General features: G+C 42.5%; 2 protein-coding genes and 1 long non-coding RNA gene across 4 annotated transcripts in view; 1 reads left to right on the forward strand and 2 right to left on the reverse strand.

Annotated features, from left to right (window-relative positions):
* Nucleotides 1–1,744: 1,744 nt before the first annotated feature.
* On the reverse strand, nt 1,745–27,242 carry MILR1 (mast cell immunoglobulin like receptor 1). 2 transcript variants are annotated; one of them, XM_012535070.3, is made up of 8 exons: nt 27,121–27,242; nt 21,376–21,636; nt 16,552–16,836; nt 14,779–14,892; nt 8,516–8,605; nt 7,735–7,803; nt 7,235–7,315; nt 1,745–1,948 (listed from the first exon to the last, which is right to left on the reverse strand). In XM_012535070.3, exons 1-7 carry the CDS (start codon nt 27,206–27,208, stop codon nt 7,263–7,265), a joined length of 960 nt encoding a protein of 319 aa, XP_012390524.1. In that variant the 5' UTR covers nt 27,209–27,242; the 3' UTR covers nt 1,745–1,948; nt 7,235–7,262. The 2 variants fall into 2 exon arrangements, with proteins under 2 accessions (XP_012390524.1, XP_049558133.1); XM_049702176.1 differs by lacking the exon at nt 1,745–1,948 and adding an exon at nt 6,717–7,015.
* On the reverse strand, nt 1,868–27,627 carry LOC125962111 (uncharacterized). The gene is made up of 2 exons (XR_007473535.1): nt 27,596–27,627; nt 1,868–3,515 (listed from the first exon to the last, which is right to left on the reverse strand). It is a non-coding gene; the product is annotated as an uncharacterized LOC125962111 (long non-coding RNA).
* PECAM1 (platelet and endothelial cell adhesion molecule 1) overlaps nt 23,664–27,631 on the forward strand; it is a 93,407-nt gene continuing 89,439 nt past the window's right edge. The window contains exons 1-2 of the mRNA XM_049702163.1: nt 23,664–23,705; nt 27,152–27,242. Of these exons, the coding sequence (XP_049558120.1) occupies nt 27,186–27,242 (57 nt within the window). The 5' untranslated portion in view covers nt 23,664–23,705; nt 27,152–27,185. The remainder of the gene's footprint in view (nt 23,706–27,151; nt 27,243–27,631) is intronic.

Raw genomic sequence — 27,631 nt, forward strand, 5'->3', positions numbered from 1 at the left:
TTCTAGGCAGAAGGGAGTAGCAAGTGCTAGGGCCCTTAGGAGGAAAATGGTGTAGAGTGAGCAAGGAACATAAAGCAGGCCAGAACAGAGGGGAGAAGGGGAGAAGGTGAGGTCAGAGAGGTGGTCAGGGCCCATGTTGCTTAGAGCCATGGGGGCCACAGCAAGGACTCTGGAAGCCACTAGGGCAGGAGGGGGCACAGTTTGAGCAGAGAAGGGACATACTGTTATTTTGAAAAGATCACTGGAGAGTGGAATGTTAGAGGAGCTCTGACAATGCCCAGGTGATGGTGGCCAGGACAAGAGAGGTAGCAATGCCCTTCCTGGACCTGGCAAGAGGAGCCCCTGCCCTTTAGAGGGTCCTGCTCTGGCCCTTCTCCAGCTGTGCGTTCCCCCACGTTATGTCTGAGGGGCCAAGGAGATGTGCTTGGAGGTCATTGTAATCCTTAGATGTCTAATTGTCCTAACCTATAAGTTTATGTACTACCCGAAATCTCAGTTACTGTCTCTGGTTGTGTGTAATAAAGGTCAAAGACAAGGCACTAGCCCACGTCCCTCCAGGGCAGTAAGGGAGAAAGAAGGAGCTTCAGACATCACTGAACCACTGTTGATCACTCCTCTGGTTAAGTCTCCCCTTTACATCCTTCAGGAGAAGCAGCACTGAGAGAAGGCAGTCTCCTTAGGTTGTAATCCCCCAGCTCTGGGAGCAGAAGGAGCAGAAGGGACAAATGCTTGAGGGCAGCTGGTCAGAGCACACCTGTTTGCAGCTCTTCATCCCATCAAGGTTTTTGTGCTGCCCTGGTGTCACCTTGCAGATACTGCCTTTTCCTGGTTTCCTATTGGATTTTTGGCTTTTTTCTTAATTTGTGAGAGCTCATTATATATTGTAGAACTTCATACTTTATCAAAGACATGGATTCAAAATACCCCCCCCATTCTTTTGACTTAGTTTAAGATTTTTAAATGTAATTTTTAAATGTTTCATCTAACTAAATTTAACAATCATTTATGTCTTCTGGATTGTGAGTCATACCTAGAAAAGCCTTTCCCTCTTAAAGATTATTATAAAATTCCTCCTGTTTTCTTTTAGCACTTCTGTGGCTTCATTTTTAGGTATTTTAATATTTGAGCTAGCTGAATTAATTTTGTTGCAAAGAATGAAGTGGAGTTCTAACTTATTAAATATGGTTCTCAAGTTTTTAAAGTGTATTGAATATTGCATCTTTTCCCCATTGACTTAAAATGCCATATTTTTCATATGCTAAACTCCTATATGTATTTAGATCTATATCTGGACTTTCTGTCCTGTTACATTTACATATTTCTACTTCTCCAGCCATATACCCATACCACACTTTCAAAATCATGGTAACTTTATAATGTTTTCAGACCTCATAGACCTCTCTCTCTCACTCTGTGCCTCCCCCTGACACACACACACACACACACACACACACACACACACACATTTACTCATATGCTTCTTGAATCCTACACCCTTCCTCTGTATTCAGTTTCCTTCTTCATCGAGTACACTGTGTAGTTCTTTCAGTGTGAATGTGATTGGGAAACCTCCTTCTCAGTCTTTGTCTTAAAATGTCTTTATTTCCCCCTCAGCCTTGATTGATATTTTGGCTAGTGTGGTAGCTATTTTGATTGGTTCTCTTAAGCCACATCATAACCCTTCTTCTATTTGGTGGCGTCTGAAACCTGAAAAATTACAGTTCCTTTGCTGCCAGGGCATGGCTGTGAATATCTTCTACCAATTAGATGCATGTACATGGGACCTGGAAAGTAGAAGGGAGGTGATGGTTTCCACTGAAAAGCAACTGTCTCCAGTGGCATAACTCCACACTCCATTGGGCTCCAGTTTCTGGGTGAGGCAGTTGTGGCAGAGGCAACAGCGGTAACAGCAGCAGTAGTTTTCTGATCTCCAGATTGTAAGAAAAACCTACAGATAAATTGTTAAAATCAAAAAGAGAATTTAGCAAGGTTGCTGGATATAAAGTCAACCAAAAAAAGTGATTGTGTTTCTATATATCCACAACATGAAATAAAAATACAATTTACCGGCCTTTCTCACCTTCTGAGATGGCCCACACTGTCTGTGGAGTGTGTCTCCCAAGGCCACTCTCGCCTTCTGAGATGGCCCACACTCTGTCTGTGGAATGTGTTTCTCTATAAATAAGTCTACTTTTTACCTGTCACTTTGTCTCTCACTAAATTCTTTCTGTGATGAGACATCAAGAACCTGAGCTTCATTAAGTCCTGAAACCAGGTGCTGACCCTTTATTCCCAACTTATAGCTAGACCAACTCCCGCTCGTCAGCACCACTGGGATGTCTTCTGTGCCATTTCTTTGCGAGAACTTTTTGGGCACTAACACCTGGTTGAGAGAATACCTTGGAATGGATAGCATCTAAAATCATACGGAAACCCCCACCAGGTGGGAGAAGTTAACTCTATGCTGCCCACAAGCACGTAGACCCCAGACTGGTTTGAACCAGAAGGCTGATGATGCTAACTAACTCCCACTTACCTCCCCATCAACCAATTAGAAGCATGTCCACCACCTGATCATGCCCTCCTCTTTGAACCATTACTGTAAAACTTTTCACTTCCCCCTCCAGGATGGGACACACAGGTTTGAGGGCATGAGCCTGCTGTGGCCCCCTTTGCCTGGCAAAGCAATAAAGCTATTCTTTTCTACTTCACCCAAAAAAACAAAAACAAACAACAACAACAAAAACCAATTTACCATAGCATCAGAATATCAAGTACTTAGGACTAAATCTAACAAAAGATGTGCAAGCTGTTTATGCAGAAAATGATAAAATGCTATTGAGAGAATTGAAGAAGACATAAACAAATGGTGAGATATTTGTAGTTTGGAGAACTCAATACTGTAAAAATGTTAATTCTCCCCAAATTGATCTACAAATTCAATGCAATATCAATCAATCCCTATTATGTTCATTTTTTCTTTAAGAAAATAATAAGCTGAGTCTAAAATTTATACAGAATGCAAAAGGTCAAGAATAGCTAAGACATTCTTAAAAAGAACAAGGTGGGAAAATTGTTCTTGCAGTTATCAAGATGCATTTGAAAGCTGAGTATGACATTGATATGGAGAGATAAGCAGAGCAATGAAACAGAATCTAGAGTGCAGAAAGAAACCCACATGTATATGGGCATTTGATTTGTGACAAAGGTGACAGTGCAGTTTAGTGGGGAAAGGACAGTCTTTTCAGTAGACAGTGCTGGAACAACGGGGTATGTCCATGCGGGGGAGTGGAAACAAGTATGATGGCAATTTCACATCACAGAAACAATTCCAGGCAGATATCAACTGAAATATGAAAGTAAACTAAAAGAGCCTTTAGTAGATAGTAGTATACGGTAATGCTTGTATGACCTCAAGTTGAAAAAATATTCATCTGGGCACACATCCACAAAAAAACACTAACCATAAAGGACATGGCTGGACTTCCCTGGCGGCACAGTGGTTAAGAATCCACCTGCCAATGCAGGGGACACAGGTTCGAGCCCTGGTCCGGGAAGATCCCACATGCTGCGGAGCAACTAAGGCCATACCCCACAACTACTGAGCCTGCGCTCTAGAGCCTGCAAGCCACAACTACTGAAGCCCAGGGGCCTAGAGCCCGTGCTCTGCAACAAGAGAAGCCACTGCAATGAGAAGCCCACGCACCACAACGAAGAGTAGCCCCCGCTCACCACAACTAGAGAAAGCCCGCGCCCAGCAACAAAGACCCAACGCAGCCAAAAATAAATATATAAATAAATTTAAAAAAAGAACCAAAGGGAAACTTCTAGACATGAAAAAAGTGTAACTATTGAAACGAAAACTCAATAGATCCTCTTCCTCTTCCTTTTCTTCTTCCCCTCCTAAACAATTCATGCAAAAGCCATGCGGGTGGGGCTCAACATCTGCTCAGTGGGTAGGTACAGGCGGAAGCCACAGAAATTCAGAGTTGGGTGAGGAGGGAGTTGTGAGGATAAGTACACTTGACACTTAACTGCCCATGGCAGTTATTATTATTGTCGTTATTATAGTTGTTACAAAGGAAATGTTGAGAGATGGCAGAGCAACCACCAGTCACATCCTCTGGGCCCCACCTCTGATTCCAGCTGCATCTGAGGCCTCACCCACTTTGTGCTGACAGCTTTCTTGCTTTAACTATACAATACATATCACTCCTTTTCTGCCCTGGGGCTTTCCAGTGCCCTGGGTGAGACGCCAATGGAAGTGCACTTGGAATGCCCACATGCACAGCCTAGAAGTGGGAGATGCATCACCTCCTGGGGCAGCCCTTAGTGGGGGATGGAAGCTGATGGGTAAATGCTTCTCACTATCAGTCCTCAAGTGGACAATTCTGAGAGACATTTTTTCACTCTGCAGATGGTTCCAGTGGGGTCCAGCGCCAGTTGCCCACAGCAATGCCCAGCTCAACCTTATACCTTGTTCTGGCTTTTCCTCCAGTCCCTCACGCCTGTTCCCTAGTGTCCCTTCTGTTCCACACAAAGCCTTTTCTCAGGCTCTGCTTTCCAGGCTAGCTCAGGATAAGACTATCAGAAGGCCCTAGAAAGCAGCCCTGGGAAACGGAATTCCTCCCAGGATGAATGGCAATAAGGACTCTCTTGCCGGTGGTAAGGGGAGTGGAGATAATCCTTACATGCCATAGCTTCACAATTTCTAAGACTTTCCCCTGCAGTGGGGAAGGGAGCAGAGGTAGATAATGAAGCACTAGGTTATGCAATAGTTCTAGCACTTGAAAGGCATGAGGCAATAGTAATTATATGGATTGTGGAGTTGGTTGGCTTCTACTAACTGCTTTAGAAGCTTTGCAAGAGAAAATGAGAGGCTGTCTATTCAGGGCATGCTGTGAAACCCAGGGGCATTCTGGACTTCAAGACCTCAAAAGGTCTTCATAGGGGACTTCCCTGGTGGTCCAGTGGGTAAGACTCCACACTCCCAATGCAGGGGGCCTGGGTTCGATCCCTGGTCGGGGAACTAGATCCTGCATGCATGCCACAATGAAGAAGCAACTAAGACCCAGTGCAGCCTGCATACATACATACATAAAAAAATAAGGTCTTAATAGGATCAAATCCAGTTACTGGTATGCTCATTAATTTGCTAGCCCCTCCCCACCCCTTTCCTTCTCTATTTCACTCTCCCTGGGCCCTCATATAAACAACCTGCACCAAGTCCTTGCCTCAGGCTCTGCTTCATGATTGAGACATGAAGAAGCAAGCAACGGTGGCCAAGTCACTAAGTTTATAACCTCAAAGACTTAATGATTTCTAAGGGGAGCAGCCGATTAGTATGACTCAAGCTAAGCATGATCAATCATACTATGAATAGCTAGTCATTTTTTTAGTTCTTACTTTGTGCCAAGCCCTGTTCCAAACCTTTTACATCCATTACCTGAGTTAATTCTCACAGCAGCTCCATGATGTAGGTATTATTTCTCTCTCTCCCCCTCCTCTCCCCCACCCTCTCAAATGAGGAAACTGAAGCCCAGGGAGTTTATGTAACTTACCCAGAGTCACAGTTAGCACAGGACTGAACCTGGATTCAGCTCACTCTGACTCCACAGCCCCCACACTCTTAGCCTCTGTGATATACCGATTTCTTCCAAATAACAATATCAACAGAGAAAGGGGGGAAATTATGTTCATGAATGCTGCTTTAGGCAACAAAATCCTCAAATTCATCTGGACCTGTGTGCACAATATCCTTTCCCACCCTGAAGATGCATTCCCACAGCCAGTGCTGCTGCTGTTCTTTGCTGGGATTTAAGTCCCAGTTCAACCACGTACCAAGCTAGGGATGACCCTGAGAAATTATCCCATTTAAGCCTAAATTTCCTTACCTGTAAAAGCAAGTTAATAATACTGGCCTTGTAGGTGTTCCACAGATTTAGTGTCTAATAGGTATGATTTTGCTAGTGAAAGGTCCATTGTTGGGAACAGAGAAAAAGAACAGAGCAGAACAATTTTGGTCAAGTTATTTTGTTTGTCTGGAACCCAAGAAATGCCTCTTGGCTTTACTGGACTTAACTTATAACTCCTAGGATAAGAGATTCAAACCAGAAATAATTTTGTCCCCTGAAGTGGGCTGAATGTTGGCTCCCCAAAAAGACAAGTCCTAACTCCTGGAACCTGTGAATATCACCTTATTTGGAAAAAGTGTCTTTGCAGATGTAATTAATAAGTTAAGGATCTCAAGATGAGGTCAACCTGGATTGACCTAAATGTGCTGACCAGTGTCTTTATAAGAGAAAGGCAGAGGGAGAGAAGGCCACATGAAGATGAGGCAGAGATTGGAGAGGTGCTGCCACAAGCCACGAAACACCAGGAGCCACCAGAAACTGGAAGCGGCAAGTGAGACTTCTGCCCCAGAGCCTTTGGAGGGAGCGCAGCCCTGCTGGCACCTTGACTTTGGATTTCTGACCTCTGGAACCGTAAGAAAATACATTTCTATTGTTTTAAGCCACCAGTTTGTGGTAATTTGTTACAGCAGTCCTGGGAAACTAATCTACTTCTCTCTTCTCCCCCAAGTCAACTCTGTGCTGTTCTCTTGACAGAGAGCTGATGGGAAATGCAGCATATAAAGGCATGCCTTTGACATGACCTAAATCTTGATGACTGAGAAAGTCCATGGAAATCAATATAAATAATTTTGCAGGCTTCCAGAAGCTGAGAGCAAATTTTAATGGCAATGGATAATAAATGTGTACTTGTTGAGTAATCTTGCCTTCCTCCAATGGTGACTGCAGGTGCCATTTTCTTCAGACACCTTTTCAAGGTCACCAGTTTTTGTTTTAGAATTTAGACATGGCTTTTGCTCTGTGTGTCTGCTTCTGAACCTTTAATGGGCATAGGGATGGGTAGATGATTGTTGTAGCGCTTCCAGGATGCACTTATGAAGAGCATAGTGGTTGAACAATTATTCTTTATTAAATGGTGTGGTCATGGGGGAAATGGTCCATGCCTAAAAATAGCAAAAGCATTTAAAAACTGTCACTAGTCAGGATCCTATCTGACAAACCTGTTGTCTGATGACAGGATTGGATGTACCTGAAAGGGCCAAAGGATAGTGTTTAAACATGAAAAACAGTGATTCACTTTAGGTAACCAGGTGAAACCTTTTTAAGTGTCAATCAGGTTTGCTTTTTCGTTATGGAAATCAGCTTTATAAAAAGCATCTTACCCTGAGATGTAGTTTCTATCTTTAAATCTCAGAAGATGAGTTCAGAATAGACATATCCAGTTTTACAATCATTACAGGTTTCTATAATACAAAAGAGAAAATAATTCAGTAAACTTAGGATATATATCCATAGAAGCTCTTAAAAAAATTCTATTTTAATAGCTGGGTGGCCTGACAGAACCAAGTATTAACTGTATTTTTTTTTTCCTGGACTATATTAAATGATGTATTCTTGAAAAGTTTTTAGAAGTGCACCTGCATCCTTCTCTCTGGATTTTTTATATGATATTCTCCCCTCCACATCCTTCTCTCCTCCCCATCTACCCATCTCCTGATGAAATTTGTTAGGAGCCATGGTACTGATTGCTATTGGTTTCCTAGGGTATGCATGTTGCCCCCATTCATCCCATCCTTGGGTTCCTAAAGCCTAGGAGTATGGTGACCTCACAGAGACTACTCTCCCATTTCGATAGCATCCCTTATCCCAAACTGTGGCTCACCCTGATCTCTCAGTGCCACCTCCTGGAACATGGGGGTGGCATAATGTATCTCCTGAGAGCATTCAGTCCCTGGGTAAAAGACAAGAAACAGAGTTATTGGGCCTATAATCCAAATCTCTGATCACTTGAGGGCAGTGGCTTGCCAGCTACCCTCACAATGTCATGTCACCTCTGGACTTTGCAGAGAGTATTTACCATCTCAGGCTTTGGAAACACATTGCCTTGGTTCTAAGCCTGGCACAGATTTCTCATCTGTACAGTGGGAATGATATAAATTGGGAATTAGTGGCGTTTGTACCAGACAGGGCAGGTAAATTGCTTAGCACTGTGCCTGGCACATGACCGGCCCTCAGTCAGCATTGGCTGGGATTGTTCTCATTGTTGGCCAAGGTCCTGGGTCTGTTTACTATGAAGCAGCAAATGATGCCAGCCTTAAGAGGTGATCATCAAAGAGATTGGAACACAGTGTGGATCATTCTGAACTGATAGGAAAAAATCTCCAAGATACGTTGTTAAGTGAAAAGATCAAGGTGTAGAATGACATATCTATGACATGCTACCATTGCTACCATTTATTTAGATGCTAACATACACATAAAATATCTGTGGAAGGATTTTAAAATTGGTTAATGCCTCTGGAAAGTGGGATAGGGTGTCGGGATGGGAGGGAGACACTATACTCTGCTTCTGCAATTTTTTACACATGTGTCTGTATGACCTTAAAAATTTTTTAAAGACAAAAACCCCAAACCAACCAGAATCACCAACAAAGTTCTCTTACCTGCTTGATTTTTACAGATATTTGTATATATTCCATCTTCCACGGGTGTATTTCCATAGACTCTGGGTGCATTATCTTTCGTAGCTTTTCCTATATAAATTGGTGCAGAATCATTAAATTAAACTACTTTAGCCACAGGAGGGGAATTCCCCAGAGTTCTGAAATAATGACCTGCTCCAATGGCCTAAACTGTTGTCTATTAAAGGAAAACCATAGACTCAGCAAGGAGTCCATAGCATCTGCTTCTCTAAGGCAGGAACCCTTCTGATTTATTTTCTTGGGTCTGCAAATAACATCCTTTGCCTATCAGGTTATGCTTGAGATGGCCAGAGACACCTTTTCTTTCCTTCGCTGAAAAGAATAGGCTGTAAAAAGCTTTGTAATATCTGTGATAGTAAATTACCCAGCTGACTTCCATTTAGTCCTGGCCAGTACTCAAGAATATTAATTCCACTTTTGTAAGACCCTGCGCTTTTTGTAGGAAGAGGAGACATGTTTTTTAAAAGTATGAGATGCAATAAATTTAAGAGGATTGAAATCATATCAAGCATCCTTTCTGATCACAACAGTATGAGACTAGAAATCACCTACAATAAAAACACTGCAAAAAACACAAACACATGGAGGATAAACATTATGCTCCTAACCAACCAATGAGTCACTGAAGAAATTAAAGAGGAAATTAAAAAAATACCTGGAGACAAATGAAAATGGAAGCACAACCATCCAAAATCTAAGGGACCCAGCAAAAGCAGTTCTAAGAGAGAAGTTTATTGCAATACAATCCTAGCTCAGGAAACAAGAAAAATCATAAATAAACAACCTAACTTTACACCTAAAGGAAATAGAAAAAGAAGAAAAGTTAGTAGAAGGAAAGAAATAATAAAGATCAGAGTAGGAATAAGTGAAATAGAGACTAAAAGAAAACAATAGAAAAGATTGATGAAACTAAGAACTGGTTCTATGAAAAGCCAAACAAAATTGATACACATTTAGCTAGGTTCATCAAGAAAATAGAGAGCTCAAATAAATAAAATCAGAAATGAAAGAAGTTAAAACTGACACCACAGAAATACAAAGGGCTTTAAGAGATTACTACAAACAATTATACACCAATAAAATAGAAAACCTAGAAGAAATGGATAAATTCCTAAAATGTACACTCTCCTAAGACTCAATCAGGAAGAAATAGAAAATATGAAGAGACCAATTACCATTCAATATGAAATTGCATCAGTAATCAAAAAACTCCCAACAAACAAAAGTCCCAGACCAGATGGCTTCACAGGTGAATTCTACAAAATGTTGAAGAGGAAGGAACACTTTCAGACTCATTCCATGAGGCCAGTATCACCCTGATATCAAAACCAGACAAAGACACCAGAGAAAAAGAAAATTACAGGCCAGGGCTTCCCTGGTGGCGCAGTGGTTGAGAGTCTGCCTGCTGATGCAGGGGACGCGGGTTCGTGCCCCGGTCCGGGAAGATCCCACAAGCCGTGGAGTGGCTAGGCCCGTGAGCCATGGCCGCTGAGCCTGCCCATCTGGAGGCTGTGCTCCACAATGGGAAAGGCCACAACAGTGAGAGGCCCACGTACCACACACACACACAAAAATTACAGGCCAATATAACTGATGAACATAGATGCAAAAAGCTTCAACAAAATATTAGCAAACCAAATTCAACAACATATTGAAAGGATCACACACCATGATCAAGTGAGATTTATCCCAGAGATAGAAGGATGTTTCAATATCCGCAAATCAACGTGATACACCACATTAACAAATTGCATAACAATTATATGATCATCTCAATAGATGCAGAAAAAGATTTGGACAAAATTCAACATCAATTTACAGTAAAAACTGTCAACGTGGGTATAGAGGGAACATACCTCAACATAATAAAGACCATATATAACAAGCCCATGGCTAACATTATACTCAGTAATGAAAAGCTGAAAGCATTTCCTCTAAGATCAGGAACAAGACAAGGATGCTCACTCTTGCCACTTTATTGAAAATAGTGTTGGTAGTCCTAGCCATAGCAATCAGACAAGAAGAAGAAAAAAAGGAATCCAAATTGGAAAGAAAAAAGTAAAACTGTCACTGTTTGCAGATGACATACTATATATAGAAAATCCTAAAGATGCCACCAAAGAATTAGAACTATTAGAACAAATAAATGAATTCAGTAAAGTTGCAGGATACAAAATTAATATACAGAAATCAGTTGCATTTCTATACACCAAAAATGAACTATCTGAAAGAGAAATTAAGAAAACAATCCTATTTGTAATTGCACCAAAAAGAATAAAATACCTAGGAATAAATCTAACCAAGGAGGTAAAAGACCTGTACTTGGAAAACTATAAGACACTGATGAAAGAAATTGAACACAACACAAACAAATGGAAAGATATACCATGCTCACAGATTGGAAGAATTAATATTGTAAATGACTGTACTCCCCAAGGCAATCTACAGGTTCAGTGCAATCCCTGTCAAATTAGCAATGGGATTTTTCACAGAATTAGGACAAATAATTCTAACATTTGTATGGAAACACAAAAGACCTCAAATAGCCAAAACAACCCTGAGAAAGAACAAAGCAGGAGGTATCATGCTCTCTAATTTCAAACTGTACTACAGAGGTACAATAATCAAAGCAGTATGGGACTGGCACAGAAAACAGACACATAGATCAATGAAACAGACTAGAGTGCCCAGAAATGAACCCATGCTCATATGGTCAATTAATTTACAACAAAGGAGGTAAGAATATACAATTGGGAACAACAACACAGTAAATGGCATCGGGAAAACTGGACAGCCACATGCAAAAGAATCAACTGGCCTACTTTCTCACACCATCTACAAAAATAAACTCAAAATGGATTAAAGACCTAAATGTAAGATCCGAAACCATAAAACACCCAGAAGAAAACATAGGTAGTATGCTCTTTGACATTGCTCTTAGCAATATTTTTTTGGCTCTGTCTCCTCAGGCAAGGGAAGCAAAAGCAAAAATAAACAAATGGGACTACATCAAACTTGCACAGTGAAGGAGATTATCAACAAAACAGAAAAGCAGCCTACTGAATGGGAGAAGATATTTGCAAATGATATGTCTGATAAGGGGTTAATATCCAAAATGTACAAAGAATTCATGCAACTCAACATCAAAAAACCAAACCCAATTTAAAAACAGGCAGGGAGTTCCCTGGTGGTCCAGTGGGTAAGACTGTGCTCCCAATGCAGGGGGCCTGGGTTCGATCCCTGACGGGGAACTAGATCCTGCATGCATGGTGCAACTAAGAGTTCTCATGCCACAACTAAGAGCCCGCGTGCTGCAACTAAAAGATCCCGCATGCCACAACTAAGACCTGGTGTGGCCAAAAACAAACAAGTAAATAAATATTTTTTTTAAATTACCCCATTAAAAAAAATAGAAAGTAAAAACAGGCAGAGGAACTGTATAGACATTTTCCAAAGAGGACATACAGATGGCCAACAGGCACATGAAAAGATGCTCAACATCACTAAATCATCAGGGAAATGCAAATGAAAACCACAATGAGATATCACCTCACACCGGTCAGAACAGCTATCATCAAAAAGATAACTAACAAGTGTTGGCAAGGATGCGGAGTAAAGGAAACCCTCATGCACTGTTGGTGGGAATGTAAATTGCTGCAGCCAATATGGAAAACAGTATGGAGGTTTCTCAAAAAATTAAAAATATGATCCAGCAATTCCACTTCTGGATATTTTTCTGAAGAAAACAAAGCACTAATTTTAAAAGATACATGCACCCCTGTGTTCATTACAGCATTATTTACAACAAACAGCCAAGCTATGGAAGCAATCTAAGTGTCTGTTGATAGATGAATGGATAAAGAAGATGTGGTATGTGGTACACACACAATGGAATATTACTCAGCCATAATGAAGAATGAAATCTTGCCACTTGTGACAACATAGATGCACCTAGAGGGTATTATGCTAAGTGAAATGAGTCAGACAGAGAAAGACAAATACTGTATGATTTCACTTATATGTGGAATCTGGAAAACAAAACAAATGAACAAACATAACAAAAAACAGACACATAGATACAGAGAACAAACAGGTGGTTGCCACAGAGGTGGGGGGGTGAATGAAATAAGTGAGAGAGATTAAGAAGTATAAACTTCAAGTTACAAAATAAATGTCAGGGACTTCCCTGGTAGTGCAGTGGTTAAGACTCTGTGCTCCCAATTCAGGGGGCCCGGGTTTGATCCCTGGTCAGGGAACTAGATCCCACATGCATGCGGCAACTACAAGTTTGCATGCCACAACTAACGAGCCCACATGCCACAACTAACGAGCCCAGGTACCAGAACTAAGGAGTCCGCCTGCTGCAACTAAGACCCAGTGCAACCAAAATAAATAACTAAATAAATATATACAAAATAAATGAGTCACAGGGATGAAATGTACAGCATGGGAAATATAGTCAATAATATTGTAATAGCTTTGTAACGAGACTTATCATGGTGGTCATTTTGTAATGTATAGAAATTCGAAGCACTCTGTTGTGCACCTGAAACTAACATAGTGTTGTAGGTTAATTATACTTCAATTTTAAAATGCTTTACATTACAAAAAAAAATTTTTTTTAATGTATGAGATGTATACATTTTGACATCTGTTTTCAAGTTTCCTGTCAACTGGGTCCTGGATTTCCGTGAATTAGGACTTTAGAGATGGAAGAAGGCCAAGAGCCTAACATGTATCACTTAGTTCTCTCCCCAGGTCTGACAGTATCTCCCATGGCCCCATTTTACAGGTCAGAACGCTGAGGCTCAGGCAGGTGAAGGAGCCCACTCAATGCCCCGAAGCTCACTGGCAGGTGTCGATCCTGAGACACAAACTGTCTTTTGTGTAAATCTCAATATTCCTCCGTAGTAGTGTGCCAAATGAAAAGGCCACTTTGAAATCTTAACCAGAGGTCATAAGGCGTGAATTATGAAACGTAGTAAATGAGGTTTAATGCAGCACTTAAGGTGGGGCAGAGAGAATGAGGCTCTTTTTGTCTTCATGTACTGAGCTTCCTCTGAGTGGCAGACCCAGTGAGGACACTGAAAACTACAAAGCAAAGTTCTGGCAGTCTGAACCCACTACGTCATTTGCAGGCTTTGTGCAAAATGAAAATGCAGGGCCTCTTGTTTAAAAATTATTGAGATTTGTACACCCACGTTCAAAGCAGCACTACTCACAATAGCCAAAAGGTGGAAGAAATCCAAGAGTTCATTGATGGGTGAACGGGTAAACAAAGTGTGTGTGTGTGTATGTACACATATGTGCATGTGTGTGTATATATATGTGTGTGTATATATATATGTGTGTGTGTATATATATATATATAAAATGGAATATTATTCAGCTTTTAAAATGAAGGAAAAAAATTTTTTGGGCCCCACCGCATGGCTTGTGGGATCTTAGTTCCCTGACCACAGATCAAACCCGTGCTCCCTGAAGTGGAAGCGTGGAGTTTTAACCCCTGAACCTCCAGGGAAGTCCTGAAATGAAGGAAATTCTGACACGTATACAACAGCGATGAACCTTGAGGACATTGTGTTAAATGAAATAAGCCAGTTACAAAAGGACAAATACTGTATGATTCCACCTATATGCGATTTCTAAAGTAGTCAAATTCATAGACAGAAAGTAGAATGGTGTTTGCCAGGGGCTGGGAGGAGAGAGAAATAAATGGGGAGTTACTGTTTAATGGGTACAGAGCTTCAGTTTTTGCAAGATGAAAAAGTGGATGGCTGGTGTTGGTTGCACAGGAATGTGAATGTACTTAATGCCACTGAATATATACTTAACAATGGCCAACAGGGTAAATTTTATTGTTATGCATATTTTACCACAATTAAAAAATAATATTAAAAATTTTTTTTATTGTATTACGAATTTCAAGACAGGGACAGCGGAGCATTAAACTGTCTCCTTAGCACGGGGCCCTGTGTGACTGCACAGGTCACACACCCACAAGCAGTCTAAATAGGGAAGTCTTTACCAGAGAAAAGAGAACTGTGCTATGTGTGAACCGTTCAGGAAGTCGTTCATTGCCTTCTCCTTTTGCATCTTTTCCTTCTCTTCTCATTTTCTTCACATCCCATTTCTGATTCCCCTTTCCCTTCCTCCTTGCCCTCACCCTGCTGTCTGTATCCAAAACCCAGGGAAAACAATGGCAAAACTCCTAAGGAACTTACTTGCTTTGTACTTTGGTAGCGTCCAAAATGCCAGAATTAGGATTATTACTATTAGCACCAGAAGCAGAAACCCCAGAAGCAGTAGCTGCAGGCAGAAAGGACAGCTCTCTCCTCCTGGAAGAAGACAGCATTCACTGGTCACTGCACAGACTTCTTTTCCAATGATATTGAATTGTGAAATGTTCTGGAAAGGGTGATCACGACTGTCTCCCAGGTTAACCAATGTACCCTGAACCCTGAATCCCTGCCCTGCAACTTGAGAGTTACCTTGTTAGTGAGGTTCTTAAGGTTCATACCAAGTCCATCTTCCACAAGGGGTCATACACAAGGAAGAAAAAGCAGCACAGCATTTAACAGACAGATGTTGGCTACGTTGTTAGGGTTATAAGCCTGAGAACAGCCTGGCCATTTATTGGGCAAAGGCTTTAGTCATGTCGGCATGATTTATGTCACCCAAATACCTGCCACTTATTGAGTGTTAATTATATGCAGTCATTGTGTTAAGCACTTTACATGCATTACCTTATTTTTCTCATTGGTATTACTCCCATTTTACAATCAAGTAGAGTAAGACTCAGAGAGGTTAAGTGACTTTCCTAAAGTCACACAGCTAGTGAATTGAAGGCTGTGATTTGTAGGTGAAAGCCTGACTCTGGAGCCTGACTCCAACAGGTTGCCTCACTTGTTAGAACTTACTGAACACCCAGGTGTGGGCTCTGATCTTCTGAGGATGAGGCCACATGAGGTGTTCAATGCCCAATTGTGCCTGCTACCTTTGCTAACCTAATTTTTGTTCTATCCTCCTACCTCGACCAATGTCCCTTCATAAGGCCAGATTTAAATCTAAAATTCTCAGACTCCTCAGAGTTCTGCACTGGAACATGACAGTATGGGGAGAGCCAGCCCCAGCCCTAGCCTGGCCCCCTTTGCACCCAGGCTCTGACATGCACCCTAAGGAGCCTGACATGCTTGTGGACACCCCCAGCCTGCATGGCCAAATGCCATCCCCCCACTCCCCAAAAACAACTCCCTTGGTGTGGGCCCTGGAATGTTCACATCCTTACCATGGTCCACCCTTGGGAGGATGAGCTGGGAAGGAGACTTGTGCAGGCCCTGGAAGGTGGGTTCTGATCTGATTGGATAGGGAATTCAGGTCTAGGAACCTAGAGTAAGGTATAGAAAAGTGGGGGTATAGGGTCCAGGCAGACAAATCCCCATGGCTTATAGGAAGCTTATGGGAAGACACATGGTTAAGAAGCACCAGAGCAGTGCCTTCCAAAACACAAGGTTGGGACAGGAGCCATTCTTGCCTCAAGGAAAGGGTGGCACTGGAAGTCTAGACTCACCAAGCATTAAACAGCCAAGCAGGTGAGTACAGGTGTTGGAAGTGAATTTTAAAAATGATTTTAAAAAAGCAAAAGAAAATCAAGAGACCCAGCAGCTTCAAGAAAAATGCAAATTCTAATGTGACTGCTTAGAACCTGAGCAGTGAAAAGTCAAGACAGGAAGCAGGGTCAAGTCAGGAAGTCTTACTATTTTTTTTTTTTTTTTTTAGGAAGTCTTACTATTGATACAAGGTCCCTTCCTGCACCACTTTCCAGGCTTTTCTTTGGTTCCTTTATGGCAGAAAGCAAACCCATCAGAACGTGTGGACCCTACAGAAGGAAAAGCATTTGGAAGCAGGTGGGCAAAGTGGGAAATGGGCAGGCAGAGGAGTAGCTGGTTTCTGGAAGTAAATCCAGATCCTGTTGAAAGAGTTCAGGTCGCCTTTACCTGTTGAGGGTATGGTGATGAGTTGACTGTATTTTGCATGGTCAGGCAATCTGTTTTTAGCTTCACACCTATACTCTTTCCCTTCTCCAGTGTTATTCTTGGTTAAGTTAAATTCAGCAGGCTCCCTTACATTCTTGGAGATAACTGGTGATATGGCCATGTTTTTTTCAAAGAAAGTATAATTGATGGGCAGAGAGCCGTTGAATGAGATGCAGCGTAGCATTACGTATCTGTCTGTTTTTGTTTGAACAACACTGATGTTCAGCACTGGTGCAGTCACTGGATCTAGAAAAATAAAGTGCATGTTAAACAGATAAGCAGATTGGGTTCACTCAGTCCACAAACATGGATGGGAGCCCTACTCTATTCCCAGCTGTTAACCCAAAGATGGATGACACCCCTCTTGAGAAGTCAAGTTGCTCACAAGGAGCTCCATCAGGAAGGATCAGTGGGTATGTGGTTAACCCCATGCCTTGTGGCATGAACCAGGTTCCGAGAAAGCCAGAGGGTGGAGGACGTCTCTGCTTTGAGGAATCAGAGCGCAAACTTGCCTTTCATCAGAATTCACAATTTGTTTGTGGCTGATAGTATAATTTTGTCAAAGATCCAGCTCCAAGTATGTAGTTGAGAGGTGCTTTTATTCCCAATCATTGTAGGATTGCAGTGGGTTTTTTTTAAATCAAAGAAATCTAAAAATAGCATCTTTTCTAACTGTATTGTCATTTATAGAATCCGGCTGTACAATTGTCTTTCACTTCCTCCCGAAAGAAGGAAGTAATCCTGATAAATAGAGTCAAGGGAAATTCTTGACCAGAAATGAGTGGGTCTGGTAAGCTCTGTAAGATCATACCCTATATAATAAATTATGTAGCTGGATAGTGGGAGAATCCAGCTATATAATTTATTATATAATTCATTAATAAAACAGTATTATAGGGAAAGGAAAGATAATTGTTGAGTATCCATCACGTGTCGGGGTCACTACCCACATTATCTTGTTTCACTTCACAACAGTACTACAAGGTGGACAGCATCATGCCCATTGCACAGTTGAGCCAACTGTGATTCAGAGGCCACAGAGCTAGTAAATGGCAGAGCCAGGGCCAACTCCCAAGCATATGCGTTCGTTTTTAATAACACTGTGCCAATTTAACAATCTGGCGCAGAAACAATGAAATATGTTTCATTGTTTAAGTCAAATCAAAGAAAATAATTTAGAGTCTTGTTGCTCCATCCCTCCCCTGAGCAGGAATCCCTGTGGCAGCATCCTTGACAGAATGGCACCCAGTGACGGTGGCCTCAAAGAGCAACTTTGTTTGGGAATAGCATCAATAGGATGTTTTTCCTATGGAACTGAAATCTACCTCCTGTAATTTTCAGGAAGGAGGAATTGAAACATTCATGAAGAAGCAGAGAGCATGGATTTCTCTCTGAGATAAGATGATTCAAACTAGCAGTACACTTCCCTGAGAGTTTGTAAAAGGACTGGTAAAGTGTATCACAGCATCACAGTGATCAAGGGAAGGGAGTGGTGACTCTTCAATAAATTAGTTATATGTTTTAAATTAAAGGAGTATTTTAATGGGACTTCCCTGGTGGCGCATTGGTTAAGAATCTGCCTGCCAATGCAGGGGACAAGGGTTCAAGCCCTGGTCCAGGAAGATCCCACATTACGTGGAGCAGCTAAGCCCGTGCGCCACAACTACTGAGCCTGCGCTCTAGAGCCTGCAAGCCACAACTACTGAAGCCCGCACGCCACAATTACTGAAGCCTGTGCACTCTAGGGCCAGCGTGCTGCAACTACTGAAGCCCACATGCCTAGAGCCCGTGCTCTGCAACAAGAGAAGCCACAGCAATGAGAAGCCTGCACGCTGCAGCAAAGGCCCAGTGCAGCCGAAAATCAATCAATCAGTCAATCAATCAAGGGGTCCTTTAAGGCTCATTCAGTTGCCACCTTCCCCAGAAAACTTTTCCTTAGTCCTCCAGGCGGAACTTCTCCCTCTTCCTCTGCTTCCTGTAGCACTTGGTCCCATCCTCTTAATACTTTTCTACTTCTTATTTACATGATCCACTTGGATGTCTCCTGGTCACCTCAAACATAACCTGTTTGAAACTGAACTCTAGTTAATCTGCTAGTTAGTGAGTCAATTGGTAGGTAGATAAACATATGTTAAAATCCTGTTCTTTTTTAAAATGTTTTTTATTCATTCAATCATTCATTTATTTTCATTGTGCTAAGAACAGTTAACATGAGATCTACCTTCTTAACAAATGTTTAAGTGCACAGTACAGCACTGTTAACTATAGTCACAGTGTTGTACAGCAGGATCTCTAGAACGTACTCGTCTTGCATAACCAAAACTTTATACCCATTGAACAACAACTTCCATTTTTGCCCATCTCAGTAAATGACACCACTCATCAGCTGATCACACTTGACATCTGGAAGTCATTCTTGATTCCTTCCTCACCTATACTACCTGTGATTCCAAATCTAATCAATCAGCAAGTCCTGTTGTTTCCTTCTCCAAAATATATTTTGAATCCATCCACTTCTCTCCATCTCCATCATTGTTTGTCTCCTGGATGACGGCAGAAGCCTCCCAACCGATCCCCAACCTCTACCCTTGCCCTGCCCCGCCCAGGATGAATTAACATTGAAGGTGATAAATTGGGCCTGATAAATAGGCCTGACTTGGCTCCCCCTCCCTTTCCAGTCTCACCTGGGGTCACACTCCCCTCATCAGACCTCCAGCCATACCAGTGTCCTATTAGGTCCTTCCCAACAGCCAAGTTCTTTCTTAAGTTGGAGCCACCGGCACAGGTTATTGTCCCTTGACTAGAGCCTTTTTTCCCTGTCTCTTCACATAGCTAACCCCTTCTCATCCTTCAGGGCTCTTCTTAAATGCCATCCCTATAGAAAGGCCTTCCCTAACTACCCTATCTAAGGAGGTCACTCCCCCATGCCCGACCTTTCTCCATCACTGTGCCAGTTTCTTTTTCTTTATAACAATCCACACAGTTTGTGATTATGAATTTATTTGGGTACTTGGGTTTTATGCTTCCCCAAATAGACTGTAAGCTCCACCAAGGCAGGAACTAATATATATCCAGGGCTCGGCACATCGGGGATATCATTAAATATTTGATGAGTGAATCAGTGATTCATGAATTTGTGTTCACGGCTCCCATCCCTTACTGGGTTGGGGATAAGATCATGTCCTAGGCATCATCGAAACCCTGGCAGCATCCAACACAATTACTTGCATGGGGTCGGCATTCAGTAGGTATTTATTAATCTGACGTAAATGAAGATGATGCAGGTTTTTATAATCTATTTAAAAAGTTCTACAGGATGGTATAATTACTGTAACGCATTGCAAGAAACTTGTGCATTTGCTCTGAAGGCAGGATGTGGGAAGATTGTATACATATCTGTGGGATGGAAGCTCAGGAAATGAAGACTTGGGGCTTTTTAAATCAATTGATTTAAGGCTTCAGCCTTGCACAGGAAGCTAGTGGTACACAGGTTCCCTGATGCCTATTCTGTTGCTCTTTCTGCAAAACCAGGCTGCCCAGTCCAGCAGGAGTCTGACCACCAGAGAATATTATCAGCCAGGGTACTGCCCTCACATCAGCCACTACATCCCAGACCATGTTTGCATGGTCTTCTTCTTTTTACATTTCATTTACAATTATGGCTTCCATTGAGTTTGTGTTCAAATTTGTCCTAAGATGGTTGGCTCTAATCCAGAGCCCACGGTATCCCTTCAAGTCTTACGCAGAAATTTGCATCTGTCACATGTCTCAGGGAAAGTATCCACTGCTATCATTAGATTGTTAAAATGGTTATAACCTAAAAAGCTGAGAACCGTTGATCTAGAGCAGAGGCGTCCAGTGGAACTTTCTGTGGTGATGGAAATGTTCTGTGTCTGTGTTGTCTAATACAGCAGCCACCCACCTCTGTGGCTCTTGAGCACTTGAAATGTGACTAAATGAGACTGAGGAAATGAATTTTTTAATTTCAAGTAATTTGAATTAACTTGAATTTAAACAAATAAAACATGTGGCTAGTGGCTACCATACTGGAGAGCACAGACCCAGAGAATCACTCAAAGATTCAATCAGTAAGTCAGGGCTCCTCTGTTTGGAAGACTCCAGGTACATATATTACCTGGAAACACTCTCTCCTTCTCCCAGGAGTCCACTATCAAGGTCACCTTCATGGATGAGGCCATTAATGCTAGGTTGTGAAAGGCTTGGGGTGGGAAGTTGGGAGTTCCCTGGTGGCCTAGTGGTTAGGATCCCGGGCTGTCACTGCCGTGGCCCAGGTTCAGTCCCTGGTCGGGGAACTGAGATCCTGCAGTATATCCTGCGTGTCGTGGCCAAAAGAATGTAGTTGGGCAGGAAGAGTGCAGGCTGATGGCCATTGCAAAGGGAAGAAGGTGGGAAAAGCCTGGGACGCTGGAGACCCTTGCCACAGGGTCCAACGTTGATTCTAAGACTTCTTATTTGAATCTTAAAAGAAAAAGTCTTTTTTTACCTACACAATGAGAATCCTAGAGTAAAGCATCTAGAAAAGATCTCAACTTTTCAAATTGTTGATGTAAGACTTTTTGCCTTGGGCCATCAGCATATTATTATCTGAAACAGCCAAAAGTATTTGGAGAGAAAGTGAAATGGAATTATTAAGAAAAAAGATCTCAGTGACATACTTGCCAGGCTCTTGAGGGAGTGTTAACAAGCAGAACAGAGAGCCCATCCTAGAACAGGAAAGAATCCCTCCAAATCACAGGGCCGCCGAGTAACAAGCACTCTACTTACCGACAAATGTGAAGTTGAACTCACGACTGTATTTTGAACAGTCAGAAACTTGGGCTTTGCATTTGTAGGGGCCCAAGTCACGGGCTTCTGAGATTGTTAGGTTAAAAGTCATGGGTCCATTCTGGGTGCTCAGGCATTTCTCACCCCGAAACAAGAAATAGGTGATCCGCAGTGATTTGTTCTGGTTGAAACAAGATAGAGATACATTCTGACCCCTCATGACTGCATCCGTTTGTGAGTTCAAATTTGGAGAAGGGAATTCTGGAAAGCAAAATAACGCAAGAGAAAGTCCTTGTTACCATCCATCAGTAATAACTCAGTGGTTGTCTACCCACATTTCGTGGGTCAAGGTGGTGGAGACCCTCTGTTCCTGGTGAACTTCCCAAAGGTAGGGGACATTTCTTCCCTGCACAGCCAGGCTGGACAGTGTGTGAGGAAACCTCAGTGCCTACAGAGGCCTCTCCCAGTGAGAGACGGGTAGCCTTACCAGGCTGTTTTGTGCTGGTTAGGAACTGACTGGTCACCAGTACCAGACAAGGCCACTCTGTGACCATATTAGAGCAGGACAAAGACAAGATGACTCCATAATCATGTCTGAACACAGATGAAGACGCGAACATGGTCCAAAACACAAAAATGGCCAAAATGATTGACTGCTGCTTCTTTATCAGTCAGAGCTTTTGCCTTGCACTGCTCTTATCTTTTAGATAAGAATTATTAAGATTCCCAACCATATCATTATTTCCACTTCCTAAAAGAATCCAATTCAGAGTAAAGCCTGCTGCCTTGAATCTTCCTCCAAGTTACCTAATGCAAATCTTACTGTAAGATGCCCTCTTGCTTACTCCATGGTATGCATTTTCTCTTAAAACTCAACTTGGTTCAACTACACATGTGTCCCTGGTGATCTTTGGCTGGAGGACGTTAATAGTTTGTACCTCTAAAAGATAAGGACTCTGGTAAAAATAACAATACCATTATCACACCTAAAAATTAACAATATTTTAAAAATATCATCAGATATCTAGTTAGTGTTCTAATTCCCCCAATTGTCTGATTTTTCTTTTAGAATCCATAATGGTCTATTGTAGTTAGTTGCTATGTTTCTTATGACTTTTTTCATCTGTAGACCTTTCTGTCTCTTTTCTTTCCCCCTGCACTTTGTTTTTGTTTTTTTAAAATAAATTTATTTATTTTATTTTTGGCTGCATTGGGTCTTTGTTGCTGCGTGCGGGCTTTCTCTAGTTGCCGCGAGCAGGGCTACTCTTCGTTGTGGTACACGGGCTTCTCATTGTGGTGGCTTCTCGTTGTGGAGCATGGGCTCTAGGCACACGGGCTTTAGTAGTTGTGCGTGGGCTCAGTAGTGGCTTGCGGGCTCTAGAGCACAGGCTCAGTAGTTGTGGTGCACGGGCCTAGCTGCTCCGTGGCATGTGGGATCTTCCCGGACCAGGGCTCGAACCCGTGTCCCCTGCATTGGCAGGCAGATTCTTAACCACTGCACCACCAGGGAAGCCCTTTATTTGTTGAAGATAGCAAGTTGTTTGCTCTGAAGTGTTTTCCATGGTCTGGATTTCATTAATTACATCCCCATGCTGTCCTTTCCATATTCTTCTGTCTCCTGTCAGAGGCTTGATGAAATTCAGATTAGCTTTTATTTAGCAAGAATGCAGCATAGGGGGTAGGGTGTACTTCTATTAGGAGACACAGAATGTCTGGCTATCTTTTTGTTAGCAGACTTTGATGATAATTACCGAGAAAGCATTATTTCGTTAGAGGTTGCAAAATGGTGATATACCAATTCTATTTTTCCTTCTTCATTTGTCATCCGTAATTATCTGAAGAGAAACACACTTGTCAACTCTTTGGTTACACTGAGGTACAGTTTGCATAGCAAAGGGAGGATAGGGGACCCTGGTGGTCCAGTGGTTAAGACTCTGTGCTTCCAATGCAGGGGGTGCAGGTTCGATCCCTGGTCAGGGAACTAAGATCCCACATCCCGCGGCCAAAAAGAAGAAAAAAGAAAAGGGAGGATAAATACTTGGTTCTCTTCTGTTACTGGCCAATTTTGAAAATAATGAGTTGGTTTCCTAGCATTTTGTAACAGTGAGATATTTCCCTTTATTGTTATTATTTTTTGTTTAAGAATCATTATGAACTCATAGATTTAAATGTATTTGATGTGTCTCAACCCACAACCCATTACGATTATTTTATTCTTATTGTCTCTTTTTTTTTTTTGGCTATAGGGAGCATCTGCAAACTGCCTTCTGCCTTCACAGCTGTGAACTGCTCCATGCCTCATTGAACCAATTTCTCAGCCCTGAGAATAGGTCAGTTTTGTTAAGCAGCTGTGTCTCATTTTAGGAGGCGGTTTTGGGGGTGGGGTCCCGCCAAAGTGAGGCCTTTGTAAGGGCAAAGCCATCAGCGTTTAATGGGGGGTACTTCTGTAGAAACAAAGGAAAAGCCAACTGTACAGCCTGGTCTGAGTCCAGAGGGTGGTCAGCTGGGGGGAATTCCAGGAGGGTGGTCTCCGTGCCTCCCTGTATGGGGGAGGGGCAAGGGCAGGTGGTGGCAGTTCTGCTGCTTTTCCTGGACCGCAGTTGGAATGTGGCCGTGGCGTTGGGTGAACTCTGAGCAGCCCCCACCCCGGCATTACCGAGGTTGTCCACATGTAATCTGTGTGATTTCTCTTAAGTTTATACTAAGTTGTCAAGCTTCAGCTTGTAGGGAAGTTTTCATTTTTCGTGATTACAAGTCAGAAGGGTAGGAGAGAAATTGGAAATGTTAACTGCTGACAACGAGACGTGGCCGTTCGAACACCCCACAGGGTGTGCTGTACTTTTACTGAAGCAGAGCTCTCTCCCTACAATCACCCCCATTTTTTTTTTTTGTTTTTTTTTGTTTTTGCCGTACGTGGGCCTCTTACTGTTGTGGCCTCTCCCGTTGCGGAGCACAGGCTCCAGACTCGCAGGCTCAGCGGCCGTGGCTCACGGGCCCAGTCGCTCCGCGGCATGTGGGATCTTCCCGGACCGGGGTACAAACCCGTGTCCCCTGCATCGGCAGGCGGACTCTCAACCACTGCGCCACCAGGGAAGCCCCCCACCCCCATTCTTAATAGAGATAATTGAAGATTAATTAGTTTGCAAAATCAGTCTGGTCTCATTAAACTTGGCCTGATTATTGATATCAGTGCAGCAAGAGTAGATTGAACATGTAGGTCTTTTAAGTCTGCTTTGCTGGAACTTTTATAAGGAATTCCAGATTAGACTTTTAATAGCCTCTTGAGGCTAAGAAGCCAAGTCAGCAACTTGTCACAAGACTGTACCTTCAGTACCCATGAATTTGGGTGAATTCCTCTCTTCTCGATGTCCCCAAGACATCCTGAGACCCCTGGACCTGCTAAGAAGTGACCTTTACTCACTTGTGAGTAAAAAAAAAAAAAAAAAAAAAAAAAAGAGGAATATAGGGAAATGTTTTTTATATCACCTGCTTGGTCTTCCAAGTAAGACACACAAAATAGCCATAAAGAAAAGACTGAGAAAAAATAACAATCCTAAAACTTTAAACTCCTCTGTGGCAAAATTAAGAGGTGTAAAAGGCTAGAAGAAAATACTTAAAACATAAACGAAAGCATAGTATTCTTTTTATATACATAAACCAACAGCAAATTAATAAGAAAAAGATAATCAAATAAATGGGCAAATAATCTGAATATGTAATTCCCAAAAGAAGAAATAGTGCTGGGGCTGAGGGATGGCTTGGGTGGAGGAGCGGTTTAGACCCCTCAAAAATGCCAAAACCTCCCTCCTTCTCTTTGATCTGGACAATTAATATTTTCTCAGCCTTATGGAAGCTCAGCTTCAAGATGAGACCTTGCCTCTCTTTCCAACCAGATAGCCATCCCTAAATGTCCTTTATATGGGTGCACTAGAGCTTTCACAGTCAACAGACATGAAAAAGAAGCTCAACTTTATGAGTGATGAGGCAACCACGAATTAAAACAACATGGAGGGCTTCCCTGGTAGCGCAGTGGTTAAGAATCTGCCTGCCAGTGCAAAGGACACAGGTTCGAGCCCTGGCCCAGGAATATCCCACATACTGTGGAGCAACTAAGCCCGTGCACCACAACTACTGAGCCTGCGCTCTAGAGCCTGCAAGCCGCAACTACTGAGCCCATGTGCCACAACTACTGAAGCCCACACCCCTAGAGCCCGTGCTCCACAAGAGAAGCCATGACAATGAGAAGCCCACACACCTCAAGGAAGAGTAGCCCCCGCTCACCGCAACTAGAGAAAGCTCGCGCACAGCAACGAAGACCCAACTCAGCCAAAAATAAATTAATTAATTTTTAAAGAAACAACATGGAGATATTATTTTGTACTCGTCAGAGTGACACATTAAAAAACTGACTGTATCCACTGTTTGAGAGGGTGGGAAACTCACACTTACCCATGTGCGTGGTCAGTGTTGGTGACCATGCACCAGTTCAGCGTGTGGGGAGGGCAACTTAGCAGTATCTGTAACAATTCAAATGGACATGCCCTTGGACCCAGCCATTTCACTTCTAGGATTTTATCCTACGTGAGCTCTCACACACTCATGTGTCCACAAAGCATGCTGTGTACAGTGATGTTTACTGCAGTATTGCTTCTATTACAAAGAAAAAAAATGGAACAACCAGTAAGGGGGTGATGGTTCAATGAATTAGGCCGTGGGACTTCCCTGATGGCGCAGTGGTTAAGACTCCGCACTCCCAATGCAGGGCGTCTGGGTTCGATCCCTGCTCAGGGAACTAGAATCACATGCATGCCGCAACTAACAGTTCGCGTGCCACAACTGAGGAGCCTGCAAGCTGCAACTAAGACCTGGCACAACCTAATTAATTAATTACTTTAAAAGATATTAAAAATTATTTTTAAAAAATGAATTATGGCTGAGTCCTATTATGAATTGCCATGCAGCTGTTGAAAAGAAAGGAACTAAATCTAAATGTTCCTCTTAGAAAGATGTCTGGGATATATTGTTAATTTTAAAAAGGACAGGTTACAGAAGAGTTTGTTTACTATGATATTGAAACAAAAGGGACTGTTAATAGTGATTGCTTCTGGAATTGGAGAGGGGAAAGGGATTGAGAGGATATAACAGAACTTTCACATTTTATAGTGTAGTAACAACAACGACCTGAGCTAGCATTTGTTGATGGTTCCTCATACACTCGGCTCTGTGCTGAGCCACATGGCTTGTCTCAGTCCCCACAACAACCCTCCCAGGGAAGTACTTTTATTTTCCCCACTTCACAGAGGATAGAAATTAAGCTTTAAGTGGTTTCCTTGTGCGCGCGGGCTGCCAGCTGGAAAACGGTAGAACCAGGGTTAGGACCACAACAGCCTAGCTCTATGGTGATAAACTGCCTCCCAGGATATATTTTTAGTGTTGCTTGACTTATTTTACAACAATTATGTGTTGATTTTTCTAACTAAAAAACAACAACAGAGAAAGAAGGAACCATTACCTTGTAAAAAAAAAAAATCTCAATATTTTGTCTCTGAGTCTCGGGAAAGATTCTCCAACTCCCTTGCTAAAATCACTTCATTTTAAACAGTAGGTCATAGAAACGACTCTCCCTTTGGTTGTTCATCAGAAAGCACCGAAAAACCTGTTCATGAACGCGCATGATTTAAAGCTGACAGTCTCACCATTTCGGTGAAAACAGCTTTAGTACAAGAGAGAAATAAATGAACTTACCATTTGTTTTTCTCATTCTTTCACAATCCAGTGCAGCCTTCTGAACTGAAAGAGAGAAAAGCAACATGAGAAAACTCTTTTTCCACATGTTGTTTTGGTTTGGAGATTCAAGCTTCAAAATGGTAAGTGAGCCTTATACTTGACAGCAGGAAAAATGCCCCCAAAGAACAGTCTGTTCAAATGGCCCCCACGTTCTCCTAAATGAAATCGGAGAGGAGGGCAAAGGAGGCTTGGTGGGCTCCGGGGTTGGTGAGTCACATAGAGAACTTCCTCTTTTTTTTTTTTTTTTTTTTGGTACGCGAGCCTCTCACTGTTGTGGCCTCTCCCGTTGCGGAGCACAGGCGGCTCCGGACGCGCAGGCTCAGTGGCCATGGCTCACGGGCCCAGCCGCTCTGCAGCATGTGGGATCTTCCCGGACCGGGGCACGAACCTGCGTCCCCTGCATTGGCAGGGGGACTCTCAACCACTGCGCCACCAGGGAAGCCCAAGAACTTCCTCCTTTTTGACCAAG

The sequence above is a fragment of the Orcinus orca genome, chromosome 19 (genome assembly GCF_937001465.1).
Source record: "Orcinus orca chromosome 19, mOrcOrc1.1, whole genome shotgun sequence".
Classification (NCBI taxonomy): domain Eukaryota; kingdom Metazoa; phylum Chordata; class Mammalia; order Artiodactyla; family Delphinidae; genus Orcinus; species Orcinus orca.

Excerpts from the sequence above, each read along its gene's own strand:
- MILR1 (XM_012535070.3), bottom strand. The coding sequence starts at position 27,208 with ATGTGGAAAAAGAGTTTTCTCATGTTGCTTTTCTCTCTTTCAGTTCAG. Across the intron at positions 8,606-14,778 it reads GCTACCAAAGTACAAAGCAA|GAAAAGCTACGAAAGATAAT; the intron begins GTAAGTTCCTTA and ends CAATTTATATAG. Across the intron at positions 7,316-7,734 it reads GGTGGCACTGAGAGATCAGG|AAACCTGTAATGATTGTAAA; the intron begins GTGAGCCACAGT and ends TTTGTATTATAG.